Source organism: Mobula hypostoma, chromosome 3 (assembly GCF_963921235.1).
Source record: "Mobula hypostoma chromosome 3, sMobHyp1.1, whole genome shotgun sequence".
In the NCBI taxonomy this organism is placed as follows: domain Eukaryota; kingdom Metazoa; phylum Chordata; class Chondrichthyes; order Myliobatiformes; family Myliobatidae; genus Mobula; species Mobula hypostoma.
In genome coordinates, this window is record NC_086099.1 from 19067429 (window position 1) to 19080106 (window position 12678).

The 12678-nt window shown below is 45.0% G+C and overlaps 1 protein-coding gene across 2 annotated transcripts in view; it reads left to right on the top strand.

Annotated features, from left to right (window-relative positions):
- The window catches only part of dcaf12 (DDB1 and CUL4 associated factor 12), an 82200-nt gene that overhangs the window by 35322 nt on the left and 34200 nt on the right, over positions 1-12678 (top strand). For both annotated transcript variants that reach the window (XM_063042058.1, XM_063042059.1), the window contains 2 exons: positions 9105-9317; positions 10211-10271. In XM_063042058.1, coding sequence (XP_062898128.1) covers positions 9105-9317; positions 10211-10271 — 274 coding nt within the window. The remainder of the gene's footprint in view (positions 1-9104; positions 9318-10210; positions 10272-12678) is intronic.

A 12678-nucleotide genomic window follows, 5' to 3' on the forward strand; every position in this document is an offset into this window, starting at 1 on the left:
GCGCTTGCGTGAGATTTTCTGCCGAGAGAACCTGCGTGAGATTTTCGCTACGGAGAACAGTGCTGGCAATGATTGTGGAAAAGTATTTCTACTTCATATAGGCTGTGTATTTATCATATCATTCCTGCTTTTACTGTATGTTACTGTTATATTAGGTTTTAAGTGTTATTTGGCATGATTTGGTAGGTTATTTTTGGATCTGCAAATGCTCACAATATTTTCCCATATAAATAAACGGTAATTGCTTCTTCGCTTTACGACATTCCAGTTTACGAACCGTTTCATAGGAACGCTCTACCTTCGGATGGCAGGGGAAGTGTGTGTGTGTGTGTGTGTATTTTTCCCCTCCCCCCTCCCCCTCTCTCCCCCCCTTTTCTCTCTCTGTCCCTCTCACTATACCCCTTGTCCATCCTCTGGGTTTTTTCCCCCTCTCCCCCTTTTCCTTCTCCCTGGGCCTCCAGTCCCATGATCCTCTCATATCCCTTTTGCCAATCACCTGTCCAGCTCTTGGCTTCATCCCTCCCCCTCCTGTCTTCTCCTATCATTTTGGATCTCCCCCCTCCCCCCCCACTTTCAAATCTCTTACTAGCTCTTCTTTCAGTTAGCCCTGACGAAGGGTCTCGGCCTGAAACGTCGACTGTACCTCTTCCTATAGATGCTGCCTGGCCTGCTGCATTCACCAGCAACTTTTATGTGTGTTGCTTCAAATTAGAAGTTAGTATTGGAAAGTAGAGTACTTGTGTCAAACTTAAAGTAGTTATAGTCACCATTTTCTAAATAAATAAATATATATATTTTAGAAGTACTTGTTACCCAGGGATGATAGATGACCTCAGATATCTTTGAGATTATCTAAGGGTTTGTGGTACACACAGAAACTTTTCCACCTGGAAGAGACCAGTGCACATGGAAATTGTTTGAATTGGTTGAGACCTAAACTGTAAAGTAGTTAATTTTCAGTTAGTTGAGTAGTTATTTAAGTTTAATCGTCAATTTGGAAGGAACTACTTTACTCAAAGGATTAGAATATGGAATTGACAGTCATGTGGAGAAGTGGTGGCCAGTGTTAGTGTATTCAGGGAAAAGTTAGAAAATTCCCAGAGGGTATAGGTATTGTGATAAGATTAGTTGAAGGGTAGGAGGAAGCTTATGAGGAACATTATTCTCTTTGTGCCCTATGAATGCTTTATAAGATTGGCATCTTCCGTAAATTCCGGTGTATAAGCAGAGAATTTGGCCCTAAATTTTGGTCCTAAAATTAGGGGGTCAGCTTATACAGAGGGTTCCAACTTTGGAAAAATGAATACTTGGAAGACAGGTTGTACTTATTGGCTGTTTTTGAGTCAAATAGAAAAGAAAATACAAGCGCTTATGAAATCTACACAAAAGAAAAGATCTCCAAAATACATCCAAGTTGCAGGTGAACGCAGCAGGCCAGGCAGCATCTGTAGGAAGAGGTGCAGTCGACGTTTCAGGCCGAGACCCTTCGTCAGGACTAACTGAAGGAAGAGTGAGTAAGAGATTTGAAAGTTGGAGGGGGAGGGGGAGATCCAAAATGACAGGAGAAGACAGGAGGGGGAGGGATAGAGCCAAGAGCTGGACAGGTGATAGGCAAAAGGGGATACGAGAGGATCATGGGACAGGAGGTCCGGGAAGAAAGACAAGGGGGGGGAGCCCAGAGGATGGGCAAGGGGTATATTCAGAGGGACAGAGGGAGAAAAAGGAGAGTGAGAGAAAGATATGTGTATATAAATGAGTAACAGATGGGGTACGAGGGGGAGGTGGGGCCTTAGCGGAAGTTAGAGAAGTCGATGTTCATGCCATCAGGTTGGAGGCTACCCAGACGGAATATAAGGTGTTGTTCCTCCAACCTGAGTGTGGCTTCATCTTTACAGTAGAGGAGGCCGTGGATAGACATGTCAGAATGGGATGTGGAATTAAAATGTGTGGCCACTGGGAGATCCTGCTTTCTCTGGCGGACAGAGCGTAGATGTTCAGCAAAGTGGTCTCCCAGTCTGCGTCGGGTCTCGCCAATATATAAAAGGCCACATCGGGAGTGCCAGACGCAGTATATCACCCCAGTCGACTCACAGGTGAAGTGTTGCCTCACCTGGAAGGACTGTTTGGGACCCTGAATGGTGGAAAGGGAGGAAGTGTAAGGACATGTGTAGCACTTGTTCCGCTTACACAGATAAGTGCCAGGAGGGAGATCAGTGGGGAGGGATGGGGGGGAGGGGGAACGAATGGACAAGGGAGTTGCGTAGGGAGCGATCCCTGCGGAATGCAGAGAGAGGGGGGGAGGGAAAGATGTGCTTAGTGGTGGGATCCTGTTGGAGGTGGCGGAAGTTACGGAGAATAATATGTTGGACCCGAAGGCTGGTGGGGTGGTAGGTGAGGACCAGGGGAACCCTATTCCTAGTGGGGTGATGGGAGGATGGAGTGAGAGCAGATGTACGTGAAATGGGGGAGATGCGTTTAAGAGCAGAGTTGATAGTGGAGGAAGGGAAGCCCCTTTCTTTAAAAAAGGAAGACATCTCCCTCGTCCTGGAATGAAAAGCCTCATCCTGAGAGCAGATGCGGCGGAGGAATTGCGAGAAGGGGATGGCGTTTTTGCAAGAGACAGGGTGAGAAGAGGAATAGTCCAGATAGCTGTGAGAGTCAGTAGGCTTATAGTAGACATTAGTGGATAAGCTGTCTCCAGAGACAGAAAGATCTAGAAAGGGGAGGGAGGTGTCGGAAATGGTTCAGGTAAACTTGAGGGCAGGGTGAAAGTTGGAGGCAAAGTTAATAAAGTCAACGAGTTCTGCATGCGTGCAGGAAGCAGCGCCAATGCAGTCGTCGATGTAGCGAAGGAAAAGTGGGGGACAGATACCAGAATAGGCATAGAACATAGATTGTTCCACAAACCCAACAAAAAGGCAGGCATAGCTAGGACCCATAGGGGTGCCCATAGCTACACCTTTAGTTTGGAGGAAGTGGGAGGCACTTATCTGTGTAAGCGGAACAAGTGCTACACATGCCCTTACACTTCCTCCCTTACCACCATTCAGGGTCCCAAACAGTCCTTCCAGGTGAGGCAACACTTCACCTGTGAGTCGACTGGGGTGATATACTGCGTGCGGCGCTCCCGATGTGGCCTTTTATATATTGGTGAGACCCGACGCAGACTGGGAGACCGCTTTGCTGAACATCTACACTCTGTCCGCCAGAGAAAGCAGGATCTCCCAGTGGCCACACATTTTAATTCCACATCCCATTCCCATTCTGACATGTCTATCCACGGCCTCCTCTACTGTAAAGATGAAGCCACACTCAGGTTGGAGGAACAACACCTTATATTCCGTCTGGGTAGCCTCCAACCTGATGGCATGAACATCGACTTCTCTAACTTCCGCTAAGGCCCCACCTCCCCCTCGTACCCCATCTGTTACTTATTTTTATGCACACATTCTTTCTCTCACTCTCCTTTTTCTCCCTCTGTCCCTCTGAATATACCTCTTGCCCATCCTCTGGGTCCCCCCCCCCTTGTCTTTCTTCCCAGACCTCCTGTCCCATGATCCTCTCGTATCCCCTTTTGCCTATCACCTGTCCAGCTCTTGGCTCTATCCCTCCCCCTCCTGTCTTCTCCTATCATTTTGGATCTCCCCCTCCCCCTCCAGCTTTCAAATCCCTTACTCACTCTTCCGTCAGTTAGTCCTGACAAAGGGTCTCGGCCTGAAACGTCGACTGCACCTCTTCCTACAGATGCTGCCTGGCCTGCTGCGTTCACCAGCAACTTTGATGTGTGTTGCTTGAATTTCCAGCATCTGCAGAATTCCTGTTGTCTACAAAATACATTGTTTCTCAATTTACTTGTACATACTGTTGTCATCAAATGTTCAGAGCTTGAAACTCTCACCCTCTTCATTATCTGTCACTCCGAAAATCGTGTCCCATTCTTCGGCGATGCATGAATTCTTTAAATGGTTTGTTTAAACTCTGGTGGCTGGAGCACGGACGTCAGACCACTGGGAATGACTGCAATGTCTGTATTTTCAGCTTTCAATGCTGCTTTTGTCTCACCTGACAAGTGCTCTTTGAACATGTCCCAACGCTTGAACTTGAATCATTTCTCTTGTAACAATGTATCCAGATGATCACTGGTGATTCACCCACTCTAAAACTTTTTCTTCCAGTTCTGGCCTCTGGCATGTTTTCCCGCGGTTTGCACATTTCGTCTTTGGCATTTCCCTCAGCATGTCCTCTGCCTTTCTCCATTCTCTCACTTGTTTCTCGTTTACACTAAACTTAGCAGCTGCAGAAGTATTCATCCCTTTAGCAAAGTCAACAACCTTCAGCTTGAAGCCAGCATCATATCTTCATGGTGGTTGCAAACTCAATACTGAGTACACGTACTGATCCCGCCACCCTGTGTTATGTTTTAATGAGATTACGATGGGCGCTAAATGGTTTCACGGGGGTTACATTTCAGAGGATTCTTTACCATTGGGAACCTAATCCAAAACTTCCCTCCCTGATCCAAAACCTCTGCAAAAGGGGTCGGCTTATACAAAGGTAACATGAAAAAGTCACCTTTTTAAACCTTGAAAATGGGGGGGGGGAGGGGGGCGTTGGTTTATTCTCTGGGTTGGCTTATACACTGGCATTTACGGTAAATTGTTTCCCAGCTTTAGTTAAGTAAGTTGGCACTGTATCTGAGTTTGTCTTTTACTACAGATTTAATGTTAATTTAGTGTACATGCTGCTGGTGGCATATGGCGATTGTTTTGTGGGCAGCTCACAAAACTACTAGATATACTTCTGAGCAATGATCACTGCAATCTGCAACCTGTAATTTCCTTTTAAGAGATATGCTTTTGAACTGCCAGCTAGCAATTTTATAATCTCCTGAAGGATTCGGCGAACTTGACTCTTTGGAATGCAGGCACAACACGTGCTTGAGCCTTCTCCCCGTCTTCTTGCTACTATCATCAGGCAGGAGGTGCAGGACTCTTGGGTCCCACATCGCCAGGATCAGGAGCAGTTGTTGCTCTGTAGTCATTGGGTTCCTGGACTGGCTTCACTGACCTCCACGCTGAGCTGAGTTTGCAACTGTGGACTCACTTTCAGGGACTCTGCAGCTCATGTTCTATATATATTTTTTAAAACTTTTTTATGATTTGCATGATTTATCCTCTTTTTTGCATATTGAATGTTTGTCAGTCTTTGTTACGTGTGTCTTTCTATTGTTTCTTGTTCTGTGGCTACCTGTAAGAAGATGAATTTCAAGGTTGTATATGGTATTCATACTTCGGTAATAACTTGAGTACCTACAGTTGGTGTTTCAGGCTGACACCCTTCATCAGGATTTCCAGCGTTGCAGATTTTTTGTTTTTTTACTTGAATTTAAATTCTCTTCCTATCTTGGAGCTCAAGCTGATGTTTCTGGTCAATGATCTAGAACTCTTGACTGTTATTTGAGTAACAAACTGACAAAGTATGTAAAAGGGTTAACACTTCGTTAAACAATAGCAGCCTGTTTTTCTGAAAGAAACCGCTGATGATCAACAGATGTGCTAAGCCATGCAGAGCCATATTTCTTCTTGAAGGCAGCTAGCTAGGGTTTCAGGATGCTTATCTCCTTGTGCACTCATGAGCAGAGATAGGACCACTCCAGCCTGTTTCTGTATGTTCCGTCCATTATGCTTATTCTGTAATTTGTCTTTTGGGGCTGTCATGTAGTGGATAACTTTGACTACAGCCTGTTTTGTGTGTGGGTGGGGGGGAGGGGGGGGCGGTACCTGAACAAATATTTCTGTGTTGTAAGGGGAATTGTTAGTTGGTGGATCGGGCAGGAATAGTCACAGACAGACTGTTCCTGTTTGAGCAACTAACTGAGTAAGCCCCGGGTGCTTTGAATGAAGAGTTTGTACTTGTATGTTCTCTGAGTGACTTTTTCTGGATTCGACTTCCACAAAACCACTATGCTTATCATACACTGTTGTGCATAAAATTGAGATTTTTCCTAAAGATACTACATAGTCTCTGTGCAATCAGGAATGCTCACCAATGTCTCTACTTTCTGAGAAGGCTGAAGTGAACTGGACTATGCAGATCTATACTTGCATTATTCTACAGATGCACAATAGAGAGCATCCTGTGCCACTGCATGTTATGAAAACTGCATTGCGGCGGGCAGGAAAACTCTACAGCAGATAGTCAAAACTGCCCAATGCATCACCAGCAGCAGCCTACCCGCCATCAAAGATGTATATACAGAAAGGTGCTGCAAAGAGGCCAGTAGCATCATCAAGGATCCTACCTACCCTGCTCATGAACTGTTTGTACCACTCCTATTAGGGAGGAAGCTACGTTTCATCCACTCCAAGACCACCAGACTCAAGAAGTTACTTTCCGCAAGCAGTAAGGCTGATCAACTCCTTCACCCACTACCTCACCCCTCCATACCCCCAACCACCACTACTTTATCATTTCCTGTCCATCACCTTTTGTACAGACATTTCTGTGCCTAGTATCACTTTATGGACATGCAATCAGTCTATGCATATGTAGCCCCCTGGTAAGCCTCAGGCTCGTGCAACTCGCTGTCGTCTAGGGGAAGCAGCCTTCGGCCCCACCAAACTGGGTGATTAAGTTTGTGTGGATGCTGTGTGATGTACCCCACCCCGCCAAATAACAGACAATACACCATATACGACTAAATGATTACAATTTATAGATATTACTGGAACTATGTAATTAAAATATAAAATAGAGATAAAATATAAAAGGGAAGTAAAAGGCCAAACTTATCAAAGTTCAACCTCTTCGTGCACAACAGTTGGAGCTCTAGTAACGGGGTCGGCTTTCCACCATTCGATCCCCTCCGACCACCTCGACTCGCCGCCTGGGACCAACCACGGTGGTCAACCAAACGCTCCACACAAGCAACACACATCAAAGTTGCTGGTGAACGCAGCAAGCCAGGCAGCATCTCTAGGACCTCTTCCTAGAGATGCTGCCTGGCCTGCTGCGTTCACCAGCAATTTTGATGTGTGTTGCTTGAATTCCCAGCATCTGCAGAATTCCTGTTGTTTGCACTCCACACAAGTCTGTCTTCGTCTCCTCTCCTCGCCGAAGACCCTGGACCTTGGACTCCGGCTCAGGGTCCGCCCCGAAGAGCAGCTCATTCTTTCTTTCCCCATCGCGCCTTCTGCCCAAAAACCTGCGCATACAATAGCTTATGGACACACAAGAAAGAATAACATCTATCCCAATTGGTTAGCAACTAAATATAACTCCCTCTATAACCCAAACAAGCTGCTAGCAAGAGAACTTTCTCAGCAGTTAACTTAACAAAGAAACCATTTTAATTAGCCTATGCAGTAACATAAAAGAAGAAACCTCTTACACTCTCCCCCCACCAAATAGAGTCATGTCCTCATGACTTCTAAATAACTCGCCAACCATTCCTGCAGACACAAAAACCCAATCCAGGTACAAACAGTGATATTGCTCCCCAAACAGTGGACCTTAAGCCCGGTCCCACAGGCGCTATATAGGCCAACCTATCTGGGAATTTCCTAATCCTCCGTGACCGCCGTACCCCCTCACCTAAACCCTTAAGGCTCGGACACTACTGGGGATACCTTGGGTCTGCTTGCCAGCTGCTCTCTCAATCTCTCACTCATGACCCCACTGCAACTCGGAGCCCCCTGTCCTGTGTCCGGGTCCCCGCTTCTTTTCCTTCCGGGTCCTGCAGCAACCCAGGCTGCCCACAGCTAACCCTCCCCACTACACCTGACTCAGTGGGGGAAGGGCCAAAAGTCTCTTCCTCAATCAAGGGGAAGTTAGCGAAAGGCAGCACGTACCGCACATCATCCTTCGAATCCGTATTCTTCCTCATTCCCTCGATCGGTAGCTGCTGTTTGATTTTCTCCAAACTGAAGCACTTAGCCTGGGCTGCCTCTTCAGCCTCCTGCAGTCGAAGCGTCAGCTTCTTCTCTGACTCCTCCAACTCTCGCCCCAGTCTCAGCAGTTCAGACCCACGCTTCATGCCCATCTCCATCTGGGATGCAATTACACCACCAGCTTCTTCCAACCTGTTCTGGATCGATTTCTTGAGTTTCTGCTGATCCTTTCGAAGATTAGTCATTGTTTCGTCTCTCTGGATTAATTCATTAGTACATGACCGCAGTTTCGGCTCGGAATTCCATTTCTCTGTCTCCACTTTGATGAGCGTGAACTCCAAGTCTTTAGTTGGTTGTCCTGGGCTCCGGCACTCGCCTCACATCATCGTCCCCCAAGGTGAATCCAAACCCTAGGCGATCATCCACATACGCCAAAACTCCAAACACCTCCACATCCCCCATGGTCTTCCTCATGCCCCGCGGGAGGGTTGCAGGGGCTCTGGATATGCCCTGGGGCATCTTTTTGGATGGAAAGAATCCTAGGGAACCTATAACGGCTGTCTTCTCCTCGTCAGCCTCACTCATCAGGATGTGGCAACATCCACTCCTCAGATCCAGCACATTAAACCACATCACACCATACAAACAGACCATAGCGTCTTCGGCCCTCAGGGCCGTATGCTGGTCAATGACAGTGCGCCTATTCAGAGTCCCATAATCCACACATACACTGCCTACGTCTTCCACGGTTACAGGATCCAGTCGCCGTGACCTCTCTTTCACTGAGGTGTCTTCAGTGGTCAACTCCCCTCCCTCATGGTATTTCGGAGCGTCTATTAAGAGGGTCTTACTCTCAGATACTTCCCCCAGGCTGTACAACAATCACAACAATCAGCTCTCATTTAAATTCAGTACCGGCCTAAGGCTGCTACACACGTCCTCACAAGCAGCTCGAAACACTGGGTGCACAGACAATGCCCCCATATAAGCAATATTCTGTGTTTATATGCATTGTTTTTATTTCTGTGTTCTATATCTTACTGGGTTTTTGTGCTGCATCTGGAGTAACAATTATTTTGTTCTCTGTTACACTTGTGTACTATGCAAATAATATTAAACAATCTTGAAAACAAGTTGACCTGCTCATTTCATTTAGAACTTTATTTAAATACTTTAAAATGCAGTGTGTCACAATTTGCGCTGTTATTATTTCAGCTGTTGGTGGTGGATGTTATGACTGGGCAGATAACAAAAATTCCCATGCTGAAGGACCGAGAGCAGCCCAATGCCATCATGGACCAACAAAGTTGTGGTATTCATGCCATTGAACTGAACCCTTCTCGTACCTTATTAGCAACTGGAGGAGACAACCCAAACAGCATTGCTGTTTATCGACTGCCAACTCTGGATCCTGTTTGTGTGGGAGATGTAAGTTCTGTATCACCAGGGACTTGTGAATGAGGTAGATGAGCATAACAATTAAGACCATAAGACGCAAGTGCAGAATTAGCCACGTGGCTCATTGAGACTGCTCCAGCATTCATGACGCAAATCCATGGTCTCGCAAGACTAACGGATGCCTTTAACAATCAATACTCTATAAGCACAAGATTGTTGGATTCCGTTTTTGATTAAGGTTCTTTCAGAAGTCAAGAAAGAGGCGTAAAGCTTGTTGCTTCACGATTGTTTTATTGAGTGGTAATGGAGCAGAATTGGAAATGGACAGTATCAAGACTCTAGTGCGGGAAGGGAAAGCAGTAGTAAAGGTGGCGGGCTAATGTGTTCAGCTGTGCTCATGTCCTAGATAAGAAATATTCCATTTGTATTTGTTAACCAGTCAGATAACCCCTATTCAAATAATGCGAGATACCATAGAACATCCAGAATCTGTACGAATGTAACCACTGGGGTCACACTGAAGAATTACATATAATGTGACCACTTGGAAACAGACTAAACATTTACATGTATATAGGTTTATAAAAGGCAAGCTGGCATAAATTGTTAAACTGCGGAGAAAATAAATAAATATACAGTCTAATCCAACAAGATCCTACATACTGAAATTCCAAATACCTGAGCTAGCCTTGTAGTAGTAAATGCCAGGTAACCAACTCTTGGCACCCACAAAATTGTGCAAATATGCTTTTTACCAGGCTTGAATTATGAATTAAATTTGAAACTTCTGAATATAAAGTGTAATTATGTGACAGTAACAAATATTTGATTTTACGTTGATCATTGTCTAAAATGTGAAACTACAAACACGTTTGTAAGTTGTTTCTTTAGCTTCAGACCTGATTTGTGGTGATCTTTTCCAGGATGGACACAAAGACTGGATTTTCTCGATTGCTTGGGTTAGTGATACAATGGCTGTTTCTGGTGAGTTTGAAGTAGGTTTACTGCACAGAGTATCAATTTCGTTTAAATAGTTGTGTGTAATGGAATGTTAAACTTAAGAACTATGCATTGATTATAATGTACTGTGTGTAATTTTTTCTTAAAGTAAGTTGGTATGAAGAGCTATATTATACTCTAAAAATGCATCTAGTCTATATATCTAATTCCTGCTATGTGAAAGAATATTCATCTGAGACTCAAGTTTGACTTAAAAAAACAGACATCTATGATTTTATGATAAACTGAATTTCCACACAAATGAAATTAACTGAGCACAACTGATGGAGAGCTGCACTGTCTGAGGTATCACTTTTTTTTGGATGACATGTTAGTCTGAGACTTTGTGTCCTTGATTCTGTAGCAAGTATTATATTGTGACCCATATCTTTACTTTGAAGAACAGTGGAGATGTTCTACCTGGAGGACTGGCCATTGTTGATCTCACATTTTATATTTCTAAAATATATCATGTAGTTACTATGTTTATGGAATTTTGCTGTGCATAAATTGGCTGTCATCTTCTGTTTGTAAAGTGTTTGGTGCTTCCTTAAGTTTTGAAAGGTAGATAAACACAAACAAGTCTACTCCCCCCGCCCCTCCCCCCCAGACTGTGGCTCTCATAAAGGTTGAGGAAATGTACCGTTCACATTATCCACTGTTTTGTATCCTTCATAGCAGAACTCTGAACAGTTTGTCGCTAACCTAATTGGTTTTTAACCCCTGCCTAGTTGGTCTGCGTCTCAGCCCTTTGAGCCACCTGTTAAAAGAAAACTAAAAGTTCGGACTTAACTCATGGGCATTAGCTGCCTGTCCTTTGTTCACGTGGTTTTCTGTGATTTCATACCTATGGGTATTGAAGATAGTAGGCTGTACCTCTACATTTTCAACTTTTGTTTACCTAGTTTGCATTTAATTTAAACCTCAAAACTTATCAACTTTAAGTAAAACCAGTTTTTGTAGACACTCCGTCCATCTGTTTTTAGTCGTATAGAATCAGGTTTATTATCACAGTCGTATAACAAGAAATTTGTTGTTCTGTGGTAGCCCAAAGACACAAATATACTAAAAACTGAGAAGTAGATAAATAGTGCAAAAAATGAGGTGGTATTGATGGGTTCATGGACTATTCAGAAATATGATAAGTAAGAAGCTGTTCCTGAGTCACTAAGTGTGGGTCTGCAAATGCCTGTACCTCCTTCCTGACAGTAGTAATTAGAAGGGAGCATGCCCCAGATGGTGGGAGTCCTTAATAATGAATTCTGCCTTCATGAGGCAGTAGTTCTTGAAGACTTCAATGGAAGGAGAGTTGTGTCTGTGAACTGACTGAATCTGCAAACAACAGGAATTCTGCAGATGCTGGAAATTCAAGCAACACACATCAAAGTTGCTGGTGAACACAGCAGGCCAGGCAGCATCTCTAGGAAGAGGTACAGTCGAAGTTTCAGGCCGAGACCTTTCATCAGGACTAACTGAAGGAAGAGTTAGTAAGAGATTTGAAAGTGGGAGGGGGAGATCCAAAATGATAGGAGAAGACAGGAAGGGGAGGGATGGAATTCACTACTGCGAAGCCTCTTCCGGTGATGCCTACACCGAAGAAGTTTAGATCCTCTCTTCGGGAGTTCAGCAAAACCATCTCTCACTGCTCCCCATCTGTAATTTCTTCGGCTCTTCAACTTTTCGACCACATTTTGACTCAGACTCGCTATCACAGCTATATATCCTTTCTTGGAATGTGCCTCCGTTGCCAACTTACTCCAGTTGGCTTTAGGATTCGTTTCCGAGCCTCTCAACTTGGACGTTCTGAGGATCCCAGGTACTCACATTTTATTGCTCCCCGGACCTCCTGTCCCATGATCCTCTCGTATCCCCTTTGCCAATCACCTGTCCAGCTCTTGGCTCCATCCCTCCCCCTCCTGTCTTCTCCTACCATTTTGCATCTCCCCCTCCCCCTCCAACTTTCAAATCCCTTACTCACTCTTCCTTCAGTTAGTCCTGACGAAGGGTCTCGGCCTGAAACGTTGACTGTATCTCTTCCTAGAGATGCTGCCTGGTCTGCTGCGTTCACCAGCAACTTTGATGTGTGTCGACTGAATCTGCAGCCTGGTATTGGAGCCTCCATACTAGGCTGTGATTCTACTGGTCAGAATGCTCTCAGGCATTTATAGAGATTTGCAAGAGTCTAGTGACATGCCAAATGTCCTCACAGTCTTAAAGTAGAGCCACTGGTGTACCACCTTCATGATTGCATCAATCTGTTGGGTCTAAGACTGATCCTCTTGTGATGTTGATATCCAGGAACCCAAAGCTGCTCACCCTTCCCAGCAGTGACCTCTCAGAGTTCTCCTCTCTTCCCCTTCCCTGAAGTCCAGAATCAATTCCTTGGTCTTTC